The sequence below is a fragment of the Phoca vitulina genome, unplaced genomic scaffold (assembly GCF_004348235.1).
Source record: "Phoca vitulina isolate PV1807 unplaced genomic scaffold, GSC_HSeal_1.0 scaffold17, whole genome shotgun sequence".
NCBI lineage: Eukaryota > Metazoa > Chordata > Mammalia > Carnivora > Phocidae > Phoca > Phoca vitulina.
Genome location: NW_022589720.1, coordinates 24371591 through 24389139, shown reverse-complemented (window position 1 = coordinate 24389139; position 17549 = coordinate 24371591). Strand labels below are relative to the sequence as shown.

The following is a 17549-nucleotide window of genomic DNA, read 5'->3' as shown; positions in this document are numbered from 1 at the left end:
CTGGTTAAATTGAAGCTCTGATTGGGAAGGGATTTTGTCACCATCCTTTACATTTTCCACCCACTGAGAGATCCTGTAATTACTTCATTTTACTTTTGCAATGATACAGAAATCAATACTCCGCTTCAATGCATTACAGATAGATTATTATTAATAGAGCATATACAATGGATTTTCTCACCAATAATAAGAACATCTTTATGCACCTACTATGTGCCAGTCCCTGGTTCTTGTCTCACTTTAACTCCATGAGGTAGGCATTGCTGCCTGAATTTTCTAGATGAAGAAACTAAAGCCTGGGATAGTTAACAACCTGCCTTGGGCCACACAAATGGCAGGGCAGCGATGCGGCCTCAGATCTGCTTGAGTCCACAGCTCGAAACTTTACCCCGTGGCGATATTACCTCTCACAATTATCATGGTAAAACTGATTCCTATGCGGTTATCCATTTCTGCTGCTAGCATCCTGATATATCCTAGCCTTTCTTTAAGAACAGGTGGTAGTTTTGATATAAAATGGCACCACAACTTTTGAAGAAAAAGCAGAAAGGAAAAAAAAAGGGAATCAATTATTTAGTCAAAGCATTTAAAACAATTTAATCTTCTATGACAATAATGTTATTTGTATTGTAGAAAGTGCTTTAAAGATTGTAAGATGATTATTATTATTTACAACCATTACTCTATTAATGTAGTGCTTGCTCATCAAATTTCACAAGGAAATGGAGTGAAGTACAAGTAAGTGGACTTTCTTCAGCAGTCACACAGCGTGTGATTTTCACGTCAAATACAAGGCTAACCCCTTGGGGATCTGTGTTGATGTTCACCCCTTCACTGAATACTTCCTCTCCTACTTTATTCCACATTAATAATTCATTCATTGGAACAATGCCTGGTTACCTCAGTCCAAGCCATGGATGGCTTTCCTTCATTTATAGTGGTAAATACTTAAAGAGAATATTCGCACCTTCTTATTTAGGGATATTTGATAACAGATTGAAATGTGAACATGCAGCCCTTGGAATCTGCAAAATTTATGCTATTCGCATGCTATCCTGATATAGTCATTTCAAAATCATAGCTGTAATCATAAACCAAGACATTTTATCTTTTCTATTATGTTCATTCCCTATATAAAGGGTATGTGACAATTACTTTTCTTATCAATACCATATTATGAAACACAGAACCTACAAAGTACAAATCCGTGTCTCTATTTTTTCCCCCATTGTTGCAGTATGCAGATATTCTGCAACAAGAATGTAGCTGATGATAAAATTTCAGTGAAATGCACGATGACAGTATAACTGAGCTGTTTCCCTGACTCAGCCAGTAATCTCTAAGGGCTATCATAAGTGGTGCCTCCTCATTCAACTTTCTAGAGTCAATAAAATGGTCAGATGATATTTGGAAATAGCACCTCTACATCACCATTTTTCTCTCTTGTGAACCTTGCCACAATTAAATCACAAGCTTTTGAAATGCCTGGCTCTTGCCAATTATTTGAGACAAGACAAACCCGACAGCAGCCGCAACCAAATCTGAGGCAGTGGTGGGTTTTGAGGACCAAGGGCTCCATTTGGTCACGGAAAGGATGACACGGTCGGGGAGCCGTGTTAAGAAGTAGTTAATTTGAACCCGGCCAAAGGACTGACGCTCAGAATGTTTGCTTTCAGAATGAGAAAAAGGAACCTTCCTTCCCTTACAGCTTAATCGCTCTATTCCTATTTTTAATACATCCTGGTTTATAGAATAGCTGGACCACATTTTTCAAGCTAAAGTAAAAATTAAAGGATTTATGATAATCCTATGTGGATGGTTGTGGGCATTTCTTTTTCAACGGAAGCATTTCTTTCTTTGTTGCATCGCTGACATTTCTCAGCTTCTTGCTACGGTCTTCTTCCCGAAACTACTCAAGTGAAAAAAAAAAAAAGTCTTACCAGATAAGCAACAATTCTTACTGTATTGGGGGAATAGTTCACATCCTCCCCGTCTATTTATTAGAAGTAATTTCTTCAGGCTTTACAACCAGAACGTCAAAGCGCCCAATGGAATCCTACCTTGCCCACGTACTGATAATCGGATCCCGTATATTCCTCCAGGAGAAAGAACTGATTCCACATCCAGCTCCTTTTCGAACGGTTCAGCTCATTTTTGCTGTTTCCAGAGAGCTCCAGGGCCCTTTTCTTTGCCGGGAAACCACTAGTCCTCTTGGATAACGGGGTTGAGAAAGTTGGGTAGGGCTGACCAACCCAAAAGAGTAACAAGAAGTACCGGTAAGTTCTCATTCTGATAACACAGTCCAGTCTCTGGGTAGTGGGTACCCTGCTCCTTGAAGTGGCTTTTTTCACTGCACTGTTTCCAGCATCATTTCTCCTTTCTTCCTTAATGTTCTTTGCTTGGCTCTCAGAGGATATCTGGAAAGAATAATAACATATCAAACATTTTTAGAGATGTTTAAAATTCAGTGTTAGAGCAAATAAGCTCTGGAGAAAGAGGACAGAAATTTGGATAGCAAAACAACAAAAATAAGTTGGCTATCAATTTTGAAATGAGGAAAACGTTCTTTCAGATATGCTAAATGGAAGGCATGTGCCGAGTCGGAAGCTGCTGTTTTCCTTTCTCCTTTTCTATCACTTAACAATCCTATTTTAAGTCATTGCGTTGCTGTAGGTCAACATGCCAGGGTGGATTATTTCACTACTCGTTTTTCCTCTCAAGTATGTGGGCTGAGATCTGGTTAGAAGGAACAAGTCTGTGTTTCGGATTCCATTTGCATATTTATCCTCATGAACAAGTCAGAGGCAAAGATATATCACACACAATTTCAGTTTGATTGAAAGTGGATAATGTTGATGTTTCACTAGAATGTACTGAGTACCTGTGATGCATCAGCCTAAGTCAAGGCAGAGCCTGTTCAGACTCTTGGCTTCACAGATGTGTTGGGATAGACGGGTCTGGGTCAAGCACGGTTGGAAAAGACCACACTTTGTCTTCTCTTCCGAATGCGTGCTAGCATATTGAAGTTTCTGAAGTGAAATTTTGTAAAGTGACGCAAGCCTACATTTAATAAAGGGTTTCTCAAACTTGACTGGGAAGCTTTTTTCCCCTCATACGACCCAGTAACACTATAGGATGGGTGAATGAACAACCTACAGAATTTATATATAACAGAATATAGGAATTAAATGAGCAATTTTATTTAAATTTCTGTAGGAAACCCTGGGCTTTCATCTCTAAATTTTACTTGTATCATAAGCAAGCAAGCATATGTATAAAAATTGGTCAAACAATTTCTATATAATTTTCACAGGTGCATCAAATATATCTCAATATCAGAGTGAATGCATTTGACTATAGGATCTCCAGAAAAGTCAGCTCTTATACTTGTGTATAATAATTTTCCAGGACAAGTATTAATTTTCTTTTTTTTTTTAAGATTTTATTTATTTATTTGTCAGAGAGAGAGACAGAGCACAAGTAGGGGGAGCGGCGGGCAGAGGGAGAAGCAGACTCCCTGCTAAGCAAGGAGCCCAATGCAGGACTCGATCCCAGGACCCTGGGATCATGACCTGAGCTGAAGGCAGACGCTTAACTGACTGAGCCACCCAGGCATCCCAAATATTAATTTTTAAGAACATAACCTCGCATTAAAAAATTCCTTGGGCCAGATTGTCTAGCAAAGATGTTACAATGTGGTTTACTATTTCACATAATTAGAGTCATACATATCTATATCTCCATCCTAAACTTCTCCACATTTCTTGAAAAAAAAATCTAAAAAATCACTCCTTCACTGTACCATTTGAAATGGGAAAAATGTTTTCTTAAATAATACTAACAAAAATGAAGTGCTTTGTGATGTAGAACATAATAGTAATTAACTTTGGTATGTTCACTAAATACATGCAGACAAAAGAAACGTGTTTTAGGTAATCTGATCAGAATTTTTTTTTTCTTTATGTCAGAAAAATGTGTTCACTTGTCTCCTATTATTCTAGCAGGGAAATGTATATATGACCAGTGTTTTGATTTTTTTTTTACCCCAGCAATGAGTAATTAGCCACCGAACACATGATTTAGTGAAAGCTTTCTATTGGAATATCAGTGAAATATTTCATAGTGTTCAGGATTTTTAAATCTTTATTTCATTACTATGCATCTTCTTGACAGCAGGCTGGGGAAGTTGAAAATTCCACAGGTGAGTAAATTAGTACTGTGACAATTAGTCATGCTGGAAAAGCGCCAGGCAACCGTAACTTGTCATTAGGAGGCCTTGCTACAGGTGTGGAATAACTGATGCTCAATCAGGCCATGACGAGTCTTCTCTTCTCGTGGATAGTGTACAAGGGGGATTGAGGGAGCATATGGAGAAAAGCCCTCTAAAGACATCTATTCATTTTTAGTAGCAGAGATTACATCGAGGTTGAGTCAGTGGAAATTACATTTTTCTTAATTTCTCATATTCTCCCATTATTTGCATAGACAAATCCTGCAGTGAAGAATTATATGTCTCCTGCCACACTCAGTGTGTGCCCCATGGTGCCGGCAGGAAAGAGGGATTCAGAGAATGGACGTGTCACCTGTTTAAAAGGCAGACTCCTAAAGGCCATTTTTAAAGAAAAATCGATCCCTGTGGATGTTGTGTGGAAACTCTACAAGCTGTTGCCACTTGAATATTAAATATTAGTTCTTTTTAATATCAGATACCAAAATGCCAAGTATTTCCTTTCTTTCTTTCTTTTTTTTTTGCTTAGTTGATAATGGGCTTTTAAAGTGATGCAAATTTAAGCAGTGTTTCTAAGTATGCTAGAACATCTAGATTTGCTATAACCCAGCTCATTTTCTATCAACTTGGCAGGGTGTGTCCTTGATAAAAAGTCAATATGCAAAATTACTAAAATTACTACGATCCACTCATATTTAGTGTTAGCTTTTTAGAGGGATTGACTTCTGTGTGAAATTCATAGTTTAAAAACTCCAATGAACTCTGAACTGTTGAATATCTAACTTAGCAATTCTCATTTAGGCAGGGTTGCCTCAATAGGCAGGGTTGCATACTGGTGAAGATTATCAGTGCTGGAGCCAGACTGCCTGCGTTTAAATCCAGGCTCTGTCTCTTAGTTGCTGTGAATTTGGGAAAATGCTTAATCTCACCGTGCCTTAGTTTCTTTCTCTGTAAATGGGGATAATGACAGTAAGTACCTCATCGGGTGTTGTAAGGATTAAGCCATTACATGCAAAGCACTTACAATAGCGCCTGGCACCTTAGTAATGTATTAATAAGTATCAGCTGCTATTATTATTATAACTGTTGTTATTACTACTGTTATTGTTACTACGATGTATTGCATATGAAGAATCCTTCTATATATAGCACACTGCAAAAGTCTGCAAAGGATAGTGTAGTTTTCCCTCTTACGCTTGAATACTTTTTTTAATCTTTCTAGAAGCATTTCTGAGTGAGTCAAATTCTTTTAAAATTAAAAAACAGAAGCACTTTAAAAATCAGAATTACGCCATTTGCTAGTCGTTTTCCTCTGTGTAGACTTCAGTTCAGGATTTCACAGTAATAGTGTAAAAACAGAGAAGGCAGAAGCTTTATGCCCACTGACTGCAGGAAGAATGTGGGCAAAAAGGAAAGTTCACTGGAGGATGGACTCATTCATAGAATCTGTGTTTTTTTCCCTTTCCCTTTTGTTAGGTTAAGGTTTTAAAAATCATCTTTACTTTATTCACATAAAAAAAATCAGAAGTACCTTCAACGTAGTAATTTTGACCTTGTAAAAATGGTACTGGACAAACATGTCTTCTTGTAATTAACATGCTGTTATTATTCTATTGTTATATGGGATAAGAATTTGATGAAGTTTAAATGAGTGATGTATATATATATTAGATTTTACTTAATCTAAAAAATATGAAATGAAAAAAATATTCCAAGCATAACCTTAGATGCAAAAAAATAGGATTCTTAGGATGCGGAATGGCCACCGGTCAAGGAGGGAAAGGGCCCACTGCAGCACCACGCTGACGAGTATGGGAAAGCCGTTGACTTCCGAGCAGCCAACGTGCAGGGGGACCACATGGCAGGTAGTAATCAGCTGTGCGGGCTCATGTTGTAGATGTCAAGGAGTAAACCAAAAGGACAAAGCAGTACGTCATGCATAGTCACCGCATTTTAAAATAGCAGGCGTGGTATTCAATCAGGAAAGAACCAGAAGATTAGAGAGCGGGAGGGGAAAGAATGCAAAACAACCTGATATTGCACCTTTCCGCGCCCATCCCCTCATGGCACTAAGAGCAAATCAGTTAGAGATATCAGAAACTATAAAAATAAAACTTGAGCTGCCTAATTGCAGCTCTTTTCTTATAGGCAATCATTTGTGTGCTCTGAAATTTGATATGCAGAAGTGGTTGATCCAGAAAAATAGTTTGAATCTTTACAGAAGCCCCTTTTTAGTGATGTGTAGAAGGTAATTAAGATGTTTATGGATAGTGGGGGGGGGGGGCAAGGCCCACATAGCATTGATAATTGCATTACTTTGTAACTTTATTTCCCTGGCAGCCAATATGCATATATACTCCCATCCTCACAAGAGTACATAGTCAAGTCCAGCTCTTATTTAATGCATGCCATTTAGGAGGAACCTAGGCCTCATTAATTCATGATCTACCAGTTTAGAATATGTGATAATTAATGCAGAAGCTGGGCTAAAATTTTCCTTTGATTAGCAAAACCTTTTCCCTTAGATTATTGGAAATTAACAGTGTAAAAATATTTCATAGGGATATGTAGAATGAGAAGACAAACTACAATGTCTTTGAGTTCCCTAGAGTACTTTGGAATCACCTTTCATTTGCAAATAATTAATATGCTAATTAGAAAACTTCTCTATTGATTGAATTGCTTCTCTAGTGACTTACGTTTGATAACAGTCTGAATGACTTAACTGTGTTATCTGGTTTTGAGATACTGATTTTATTATACTATTTACAGACAAACAAATAAGTAAATATTAGGCAGATTTAAAAGCAACATAATTACTTTAAAGTTTTATAATTCAGACTTAGCATACATTTGTTCTGGTATTCCTGATTAATTCTAATCAGTGCAATGATACTATAATACTATCTAGGCTTACAAATTAAACCAAGCGCACTCATTTTTTGGTATGCAGAGCCTTAACTTGGGCATTGAAAGCACAGTAAGCATTCAATAAAGCAACATTATTAATATACTTTAACCATTTATCATAGTAAGAGAATGTTTTAAAATCTGGTAGGAAATTGTTTCTTCAAATAAATGGTGTTGCATGTAAATGCTGTAGCATGGTATTTTGCATACAAAAAACATTTCTGAAAATATCTACATATAAGTCATCCTAACCCATTGGCATACCCTATTAGCAATGCTTTAGAATATGTATTATATAAATCCCTTAATTAAGTTTTGGTACATTTTCTCATATTATATTATTAATGAAGTAGAAAACGCTGGTTATTTACAACTATTTAACATTTCTCTTGACTCTATTGTATCCCAACTCTAAGCCTGAAATCACTCCCGTCCCACAGTCTTTGGGTGCGACGGGGATGAAGATGGTATTTACTCCATTAAAACCTAGCAAATTCAAGAAGCAGAACTGTGAAATCAGGATGAACTAAACAGAGCGAAGCCAAAGGCGTACCGCACCTTTCTACAAGTAAATATTTAAAAATATAGATGTTCTTTATTCTGAGAGAAGAGTTTTACAACCAATTAAGTTTGTTCAAGATCAATTATCCGATCTCCCAAGAAACTTTGTTTTGAATAAGCTGCCACCTGCTGTGAATAAAAAGTCTATAGAACATGGCTGATCTTCTAGAAGTGGTGGCATTAGGACAGAACCAATTTAAAATTTTTGGTAGAGATTTCACATGAAGTCTTCATTTCTAAACCTCCATTTCATTTTTCTGTAAATGTCAAAGTCACTGTTGAGTAAAATTGGTTCTGTTTCATGTGTGTAATGAACTCCACTGAAATGTGTCAAACAGCTTTGGCATCTCTCATCACGTAGCTTTTCTCTTGTGCCAATGAATCATTATGGCAACAGCCATCAAATGATGCCTGATTTTTTTGTAAATGTTTATATTTGTGGATAATATGCCAATCTGTTTGCAAACTGATGTATTTCCAGATGAAGCTATTTTAACAGTATTACCCTCGTTCTAAAATTATATTCCACACATTGCATTAATGAAGATAAAATCAAATGTGTTACAGCACATAAAATGGTGTTTTATGTGTAGTTGAGGCTCAAGGAATATTTGTTGATTTGAAATATCCATTTGGGACAAAAAAAAAAAAGCCAAACAAACCCAAAACTTGAATCAGAGGATAAAGACAAAGGTCTTTTTCCACATGGGGAAAAAATTCCAACCTGTTTTATCATGAGCGAAAGTATCAGAGTATGGTCAAGAACACTCTGGCACGCCGTGCATCTGGATTAGAAGCTCAACCCTAGTCAACACTGGCTGGGGATCGAGGCATGTCTCAATTTGTTTGTCTATAAAATGGAATGATATTAACAGTACCTACTCCATAGGATGGCTGTGAGGATAAAATGAATGAATTCATGTGAAGTCTTAACACTAAGATGGCCACGATGACCTAAACTGTAAAAAAAAAAAAAAAAAAGTCTTAGCAAAGGGCACACATTGGCCATCCTAGGGGCAGAGTTTGCGTCTTATGCATGTCTTGTTTTGCCTTTTACAATTAAACCGAAATCAGCTGCCCATCTTTAAAGATCAGGGCTTGCTCATTTCTGGATTAACTTGAAAGAGCAGAAGTTCTGGCGACTTTTTTTTTTGTTTCTGGAGTGGAGGGAGCTCCCTACCAAAGCACTGTAGGTGCTTCCCCACCAATCCTTAATGATGCCATTCAAGTGCTTGCTTCATTCCTTTGTGCATGTTGCCTGGCTTCTGAGGGTGTCTGAGCTTGTGGATGCCATCTTTTCCCAAAAGATTTACTCAGGGAAACAAAGGAGAAGAGAATGCACTTTACACCTTTAATTAGATATTCATAGCATGAATTTTAAACAATTTCTGTAGCAAACTATATGTCTAGGTTGCAGAAATGTATGAAAGACTTGGTTTCATATTACATCCTGCTTGTAAGTTAGGCTATTTGGCAGCTCCGTTAATTCTTTTGGATGCATAGCCATTTAAGACAATGAAGCTTCAATAAGACTGCAAGATGTCAAAACCCATTTGCCCATTAGTGTGAGCGATTTCAGTGAGTTTGCTCTTCTTTCAATAGCTCGATGAAAGGGCAGCCTGAGCGTATTGGCTGGGAGCTATGGGCCGGCAGGAGGCAAGGGTTCCTTAGTGGGTGTGAGGAGTTCAAAACAGATTTAACTTTATTAAATTGTAAAAGGAATCACGTGGTTGGGTTTATCAGTAAATTCCTGTGAAACTCGACACATTACAGATGATTTTTAAAGGCTCATACTGGTGCAAAGTGTTATGAGGAGTGGAGATGTCGTATTTATTTTTCCTGATATAATGTCCAAACCTTTTATCAATGACATGAAGTCTAACTCATAAATAAGAATACCGGTGAATTTGCCGTGTTCCATCCCTGACCTTACTGTGTGCCAGGACTTGTGCCAAGGACACCACAAACGTGTTGCAATCTAATTCTCATGCCCATTCGGTGAGGTGGATAATCTTCTCATAATTTCGGCAGATGAGAAACCGAAGCTTGGAGAGGTGGAGTAACTCGTTCAAGGTCACACTACGAGTGTGTAATAAAACCAGATCGTTGCCTCGGCACACGCTCCGGGGTCCTTGCTCTGACCATACCCCGAGGAGTCACAGCTCCTGATCAGTGCTCAGTATAGCTGTGACCTTAGACTTGAGTCTTCGCGACTTCCCTAAAATTCTAACAGCAATACAGGTGTCTAGAGGTAAAATAGTTGTGACAGAGTGTATAAGCTAAATAAGAACAGCAAGCAAAAGTTTGCTCTGTGCCAGGTAATGGAATAAAGGATCTCTAAACTTGTAAGTCTTAAACAACAATCCCCTAAGATGGAGACTGTCATCCTTATCCTCTGCTTTAGAGATGAGAAACACAGGTTTAGAGGGACGGGATCCTTTGCCCAAGGGTGCACAGCTAGTGGTTGGCAGAAGCTGGATAAAGCCCCGCTAATCTAGAGGCTCCTTCTTAACTATAACATTCACTATCTCATTTGTATTTTGCTCATGGAAACGGCATCTAGGTTTTATTTACTCTCATTTCAGACAAAGTTTGAACAAATTTATCACCAGGTTTCTAAATCCCCAGCAAATTAAAGGGATGGTGTAAGGAGTGCTGGAGGCTGGAGTACCCATATTAGTAGGAGGGGGTGGCGGAAAGGGGCAGAGAGAGTGGCTACAAACGGCCAGCAGAAGAACTAAAGACAGAAAGGATGGAGTCAGGGGCTGGCCTGGGGGAGTAGTGATGCTCTGTGTTCCTATGCCGAGAGCAGCACCTGTGCAGAGTGACAGTAGATAAGCATCTGTAATAGAAGTGCATGTATGGATGAGTGCACAGGCGACTGAGTGTAAGAATGACTAAGTGCCCGAATTAATGACAGTAAGACTCATGACTGTCAGGGTGAACATACGAATTCTTCGCAGCGCTTGAGGGTATTACTGTGTTGCAAATCCAGCAATGGGTATTCATAATGATGATCCGGAATCAGTAAAAAAATGTCCAAATTCTCCTGAATGTTTGAGAAGCCGTGGCTCTGTAGAATAAATGTGAGCACCAAGACTGTGAAAAGTTGTTATGGTGGTCTTTAGGAGGGCTGGGTTTGGGGTCCCATTGTGTTTCTCTTCCCATTTTATCTCGGGCAAGCTTCTCTGTCCCTCTGAGCTTACGTATGAAATAAAGGCCCATGTGCTAATACCAGGGATAGAACGGCACTGTGGCTGGAAGCACACTCGGGCCAGTTCACGCATCTGGATCCCAGTGTCAATACTCATTAGTCTTGAGGGGTTGTCAAGTGACTTGATATGATGTGCTTCAATTTTCTCATCTTCAAATTGGGAATAGTAAACTTCGGGGTCTCAGTGGAGGCAACTGATAAATAGCACCCAGTTTCTCTTTCATATTCCAAAGAAATTAAGAAATAACACAAAGCGGTGTTAGATGGAGACTCAACTATCACATTTATGACTAAAATAATAAAAGGCAGATTGGAAAGTTAGCTTAGTGTGAGAGCCCAGCAGACTTGCTCAGTAAACCCCTCTCCCCTCGCCCCCTCATTTGTCAGACACCCCTGGAGTCAGGGTTACATTGTATTTCGTTTTTTCTTTCACAGAGGCTACAGAGCAGCTCTGTTCTAAGGTGTAGGGTCAGAGGGGATGATTATCTGCTCCCCCCTCCGGACAGCTAAGGTGCAGAACCCAGAAGTCTGAAGAAATGATCCCGAGGAATCTGTTTTAATCCTTGCTAATTAAAAAAGATCATTAGAGACATCCGTGATCTTGGGAGCCAGAAAGTCACTTATTAATTACCAACAATTCTTGTATTTATAGCTTTGCTTTTTGGAGTTGTTTACAGCATCACTAAAAGGAAAATGTATGAATAATTTACGGATGGGGAGTTTGAAGCTTCCCTTAAAAATATCTTTCACTTCAGGTCAATCAATGCATTCCAGGCAAAATGAATTCTTTTCCCATCTCACTTCACCTTTCCCACTACACACACACACACACACACACACACACACACACACACACACGGTGGGGAGGGGAGAGCGGGAGAGAAAGAGAGAGAGCGCGCGGGCAAGCAAAAAGGGATAATGATTTAGATGTTTTTATGTGCTTTGGACATTTGCCTGTTAGCCCTGAAAACTACATGCTATTCTCACCTCAAAGGGTAGCACTGTTTACAGAGGTGTAACCCTTTACATCAAGTTATAATGGGAAAAAATAATCGAACCCTGACTTGATGTTTGGATAGCTTCATGCATTCAATGTGTTTTATGTAGCACTTTATTTGCAGAGGATTCATAACCTAAATGAGATGCTTCTCATAATATCCTGGTGTAATAACTTAGAAGACATTTAATTGAATAAATACTGTATAACAACTTAAAGGGCACTGCAGCGTTTAAAGATTTATTCCCTGAGACTGACTGAAGTCGAAGGAAGCCTGTGTATGGTGGCATCTTCACTAATCCAGGCTAATGCTAACTGACCATCAAATTAAACTCACACAGACAGGAAGACAATGTGCTTGAATGGGTTGCTGGATGTTTTATCAATTTTGATTGCCTTCATTTAAAAACTTTAATTAGAACCTCTGCTTACTTGAGTCAAATTGCGCATAAAATATCATGCAAAACATTTTAAAAGGGAATTTTAATTATACCACTAAAGAAATGCCCTTGTTCAATGTTTACTAAACACTTGCCAGAACAAGTTAATTAATACATGTTTAAATAAGTGAAAGAAGAAGGGAAACAAAAAAAAATCACATTCATCTTTTGTCAAGTTTTACTGCAGTTGTCAAAGAAGTTCAATTTCTAATTTAGGGACTGCGCTGTTACAGTGTGCATGTGTAACTATAAACAATGGGGCACAGGAACACAATGAAGGCCAGTGGAAAACTAATTCCCCCCAGAAGTTGTTGTTCAAAATAATCGTGCATTGTTACTTGATGTCCTGCAGTCATCAAATCAAGCACTTTTCATTTTCGTGCATCTATTTATTTATTCTGTGGTAGACGATCAGAATATTCAGATGGTACTTATGGCCTTTTAATTGTTCTAAGCTACAGAAAGATGCTTTTTAATAGGAAAAGCATAATGTGGAGACAAAGAAGAAATTTCATGATACTGAGTTTTTAGTTCCAATTTTAATATACCACCAACTTTTTGACTTCATTTATTTTTTTAGAAGCCCAATTTTTCCTGTCTATTAATGTAAACCATGACTGCTGTGTTGGTTAAGACTGATATTGGAAAGCATTTGATAATTTACTAGAAAAACAAAATGAAATCAGTCTTTCTGGGATATGCCCTATCCCAGGAGCTTTATGAAAAATCAGAAGGAGAAGTACCCGAAATAATTTTGAAATCTTTTGGAGAAAGAAAATGCACATATCCCATTAATGATCACTACCATAATTAAGAAAATTATTCTCTTAAATAGCATAACCCATACTATTATCGTTTACTCCCATATTGCTGAAACCGATCACCAAATTTCTCCAATCCTGTAAGAAGCCACAACCTGTGCTAGTGTGGGAAGTGACAGTGACTGAGGATCAGGTCTCCCTTGGGTCTCTCACTTGAAGTTCCAGGCCCGTTGAGACAGTTGTAATAAGCCTCGACTGGTTTGTTATAAAAATTAAATATGATACAGTACGTAAAATACTCACCATGTTGCCATGTAAACAGCGTTGAATATGAGTTAGTATCCTTTTTGGTAAGCGCCTTCATTGCTTACAGAGAGCTGATCTTAGGCAGTGCAAGAATAGCACTATAATGATCTGCAGTCTTTGGGCCATTTAATATCAGTAAAAAGCATGAAGTCAAAATACCATAAAAGGTAGCCTACATAAAAAGCAAAACAAAACCCTTTTTCTTGTATATATTATTTTTCTTTTAAAGAAGAAAACTTTATATCTAGAAACAGGCGTGTTTGATACTTAAGCCTGCCACTGACTTGCTCTGCAATTTCAGCTGGCAGGGGAAATAGAATTTTCTAATGAATTTTTCCTAATAAAATAAGAACATGAAGTGCCAGCATGTTTGCACACCTACCAATTATGAAATGAGTTTCCCTGGATATTAAAACTAAGCCGAAATATAATTTAGTCCTATAAACTACTGCCAAACTCAGCTATAGTTCCATTTGAAGGATTGAGAATTATTTGATTAGCAACTGATTAATGGACTTTAATGGGACTGATTATTTTTTTCCAAAACACAGTAGAAATTTTTTGTAAAATGGACATTTTTTCCTTAGGAAGAAAAAAATATAGGTACGTAATATATATGTATAGATACATATTTAAATGCTTTAAAGGCATCTTTGAGAGTCAAGTGCTTCTGACATCCCCTCCTTAGAAGATGTTGCAACTCTGTCATGGATGTGTAATTTATTTCAGATGACTGTAAATAAAAATCAGGTATCCATGGTTATAAATACTCTGTTTCACATTTTCTTTAGCAACAGCAAGAAATTTCAATTAATTGAATCTCAGCCAACTACAAATAATGCCAGAGGTGCAATATTTGGTGCACCAGGTCATGGGCAACCATTAATTAAGATGCAAAGGATCAGCATTAAAGGTCCCCAATATAGGATTTTTTCCCGGAATTTTTGATGGATATGGACTGAAATATCTATAAAATGCAGTTTCAGCTATATGGGAAAAGAGGGAATTGGGTACAATCTCTATTTTGCTTGCTCTGGAATTTTTGATAAAGTTCTGAAGTGTCATTTTTGAAAATGAAGATGAAAATAATCTTACTTAAGGATTTTTATCTATAGAAAAGAAAAGCCCTTTGCATTCCATGTTATCTTTATTTTAAAGGAACACCAATCAATGATTTCCCATTGGAGAGCTGGAGGGGAAGATGAAGATCATTTCAAAATGGTTAAAGCCACCAAATGTGCAATCTGTAAACTATGACATGTCTTATTTAGAATTTTTTCCCAAAATCACCTGCCAAGAGCCAATTGAAATGATTTATTTTCAAGAGACAATCTACAATCTTTTATAATATGTAGATTGGGGGGGCAGTATAATTATGTGTGTGTGTGTGTGTGTGTTGCTTTCCAGAATGTAGATATTTCTTCATGTTGCTTTATGGTGGTTGAGTTCAAACAAGAAGAATTCTCAGAAAAAGATCAGTACAACTTGTTAGCCTCCAATTTATCATCCACCTATCCAAGACTTAATGGTTGTGTTAACCCGGAGTCTCAAGAATAATTATAGTCTAAAACAAGTCCTTAAAGTAAGGAGATGAAAAGAACTGTATAAAGTGAAGGCTGTCATGAAATAGAAATTGCACAAGCAAGGGAACTTTCATCGTGTAGAGTAAGTACTTTACTATGGGATTCTTTTTTAAATTAAGGTGCCTGGTAAGTTGGATGAAAATAAAATATGTATGATTAGCAGGGAATACCTTGGCCCAAAGAAGTTGGATAGGAGTGGAAAAAGGACAGAGAAGTGTTTTTCTCCCCCCAAGTCATTACCAGCTTAGTTCACAGAAAAGTTATTTCAAATACTTTCTTTGAAAGACTGCTTTGAGGTCTGCTTTTAATTTGAACAGTTAAATATCATATTCATGCCAATGAATCTTTTTCCTCGTTTTAATATCATTAGGAAGAAAGCCTCCCAGGCCAGAGTGAATAGTGTAATTGCTTAAAAGAAAAAATATATAGCATGCATATTTAATTCAAACCTTTAAAACAATTTCCTCATGTTGGCTAGGCACCTTTGTTTATGTAAGACAGCCTTTTAGTTTTTAAAGAAACTAACCTACGTCGAACCATATGGAAAAATCTCTAAAATAAGATTTTAGCAAAATAAATAATCTTTCACGACTCTTTCTCTGGTTGTATCTGTCTTCCCTGGTTATATCTGTTTAGGTTGCTGGTCACTTTTATAGGATCTTTGATTTTTCTAATACAATTAGAGTAAGCCACACTCTATAAACTTGAAAAACTCCTAAGAACAAGATAGGAGGCATCACGAAACTTAGGTCATAAATTCTATAAGCAAATGCTTTGAAAATTTCCATGTCTTGAAATGCTCCCACCAACTGAAGAATATTTGTTTTTGTGAAAACTTTCTAAAAAATAGAACGAACCGCCACTTTTCATAGCTCAACAGATTGCTGTCTGCACGCACGATGTTTCCCACTGCTTATAACTAAAGAGAAATAACTTTGGCACTTTATCTGTTTGATGAAAGACTGTTATTGCAATTGCCCTGTGAGGCACCAAGCCACCTGCCACAGCATCCCTGGCTGGCTGAGGCAGCCCTCTCCAGTTGGTGTGGGAATAGCAAACCAATATGCCACCAGATAGAAGTAGCCAGAGCATTCCAGCTAAGAGAATGGGCTTTGCAATCAGCCAGGTATAGGTTGAAATTTTTATTTACTCACATGACTTTGGACCTGTTAGATAACCTTTTAAAGTTTTAGCCTTTTCTTTTTTTTTAAGATTTTATTCATTAGACAGAGAGAGCACAAGCAGGGGGAGCGGCAGGCAGAGGGAGAGGGAGAAGCAGGCTCCCCACTGAGCAGGGAGCCGGATGTGGGGCTCGATCCCAGGACCCTGGGATCATGACCTGAGCCGAAGGCAGACGCTTAACCGACTGAGCCACCCAGGCGCCCCTAGCCTTTTCACTTTTTAAACTGAGGATGATCATGTTCAGGTCCTAGGGTATTAATGTGGAGATGGAATAACTGTATAGTTATTGTACAGTTGAGGAAGTAGATACATGGTAGCTATTGTGAAGTTATATTTTGGTGAAGGTCTGAGGGACTGAGAGCTTTTGAGATGCTTTTCTTTTCCATCATAACCTTTCAGATATGGTAGCAACTTGCCCCTCAAACTTTTCTGCAGAAATACACTGAATAAAGATCCCTTGGAGGTAGGAAGGCAGGGCCCAATGTGTGAAATTTATTTAAGTCTTCAATTTTATTTCAAACACTCAAGCGTAATTTGCCTTCTACTTAATAATAGATCTAAATTGTTTTGTTACCGAAATCATTTTTTGCCCGTCAAATCTTATAAACCTGACACTCAGGTGTTACCTTCACACGGTGGCTTTGCCTGACCTCTGGGACCTTGTGGGGCATGAGAATGGCCAGCCTGGGGCACACAGGACAAACATCAGACAACCTGGACATCCGTAAACTCTGCTTTCTAGTGCTCTTGTACCGATGGTAGGCAGAGCTCCCTCTCTCTGACCACTCCATTTCATTCTAAAGGGAAATATAGGCAGGGTAGGTTCTTTCTTATGGAATCTCTTTGCCATTTTATTTTAAAATTTTGGCTGATTTGGCTGAGAAATAGGGTGCAGTGGGGGTGGGGGAAGGGGATGGAGGGAACAACTTTTCATTCGTTAGTGAAAAAAATTAAGTCAAAGATATTAAATGGCAAAATATATGCCACTCTGCGTTGGCCCCTACCCATCCCTATTTTGGTGTCCTTTATGAAAATATTAAGATAGTCTTAGAGTCAGGAGGGTTGCTCTAGAAATTATGGCATATGCTGAATCTCATCCTCTAAGTCTCGGAAAAACTTGTGCGTAATTTTGCAGATTAAGTGGGAAGGAAGATAAAAACATGCTGTGGGTGCCTGGGTATGTAGACAACCGGGTCTTTGCTGAGGCTAAATAACAATTCTTACAAGTAAAAATCTAAGATGATAATAAATCATTGTTTCATAAATAAATAATTTCATGATATAAATAATAAAATCATTGTAGTAGTTCTCAACCTTCTGTCACTCTGATAGGTTAAACAGCTTTCCAACTTTTTTTTTCTTTTTCA

At 37.9% G+C, this 17549-nt stretch overlaps 1 protein-coding gene across 3 annotated transcripts in view; it reads right to left on the bottom strand.

Moving 5' to 3' along the window:
* Positions 1-17549, bottom strand: part of CDH6 (cadherin 6) — a 124731-nt gene that overhangs the window by 51878 nt on the left and 55304 nt on the right. For all 3 annotated transcript variants that reach the window (XM_032415144.1, XM_032415142.1, XM_032415143.1), the window contains one exon: positions 2061-2417. In XM_032415144.1, coding sequence (XP_032271035.1) covers positions 2061-2288 — 228 coding nt within the window. In that variant the 5' untranslated portion in view covers positions 2289-2417. The remainder of the gene's footprint in view (positions 1-2060; positions 2418-17549) is intronic.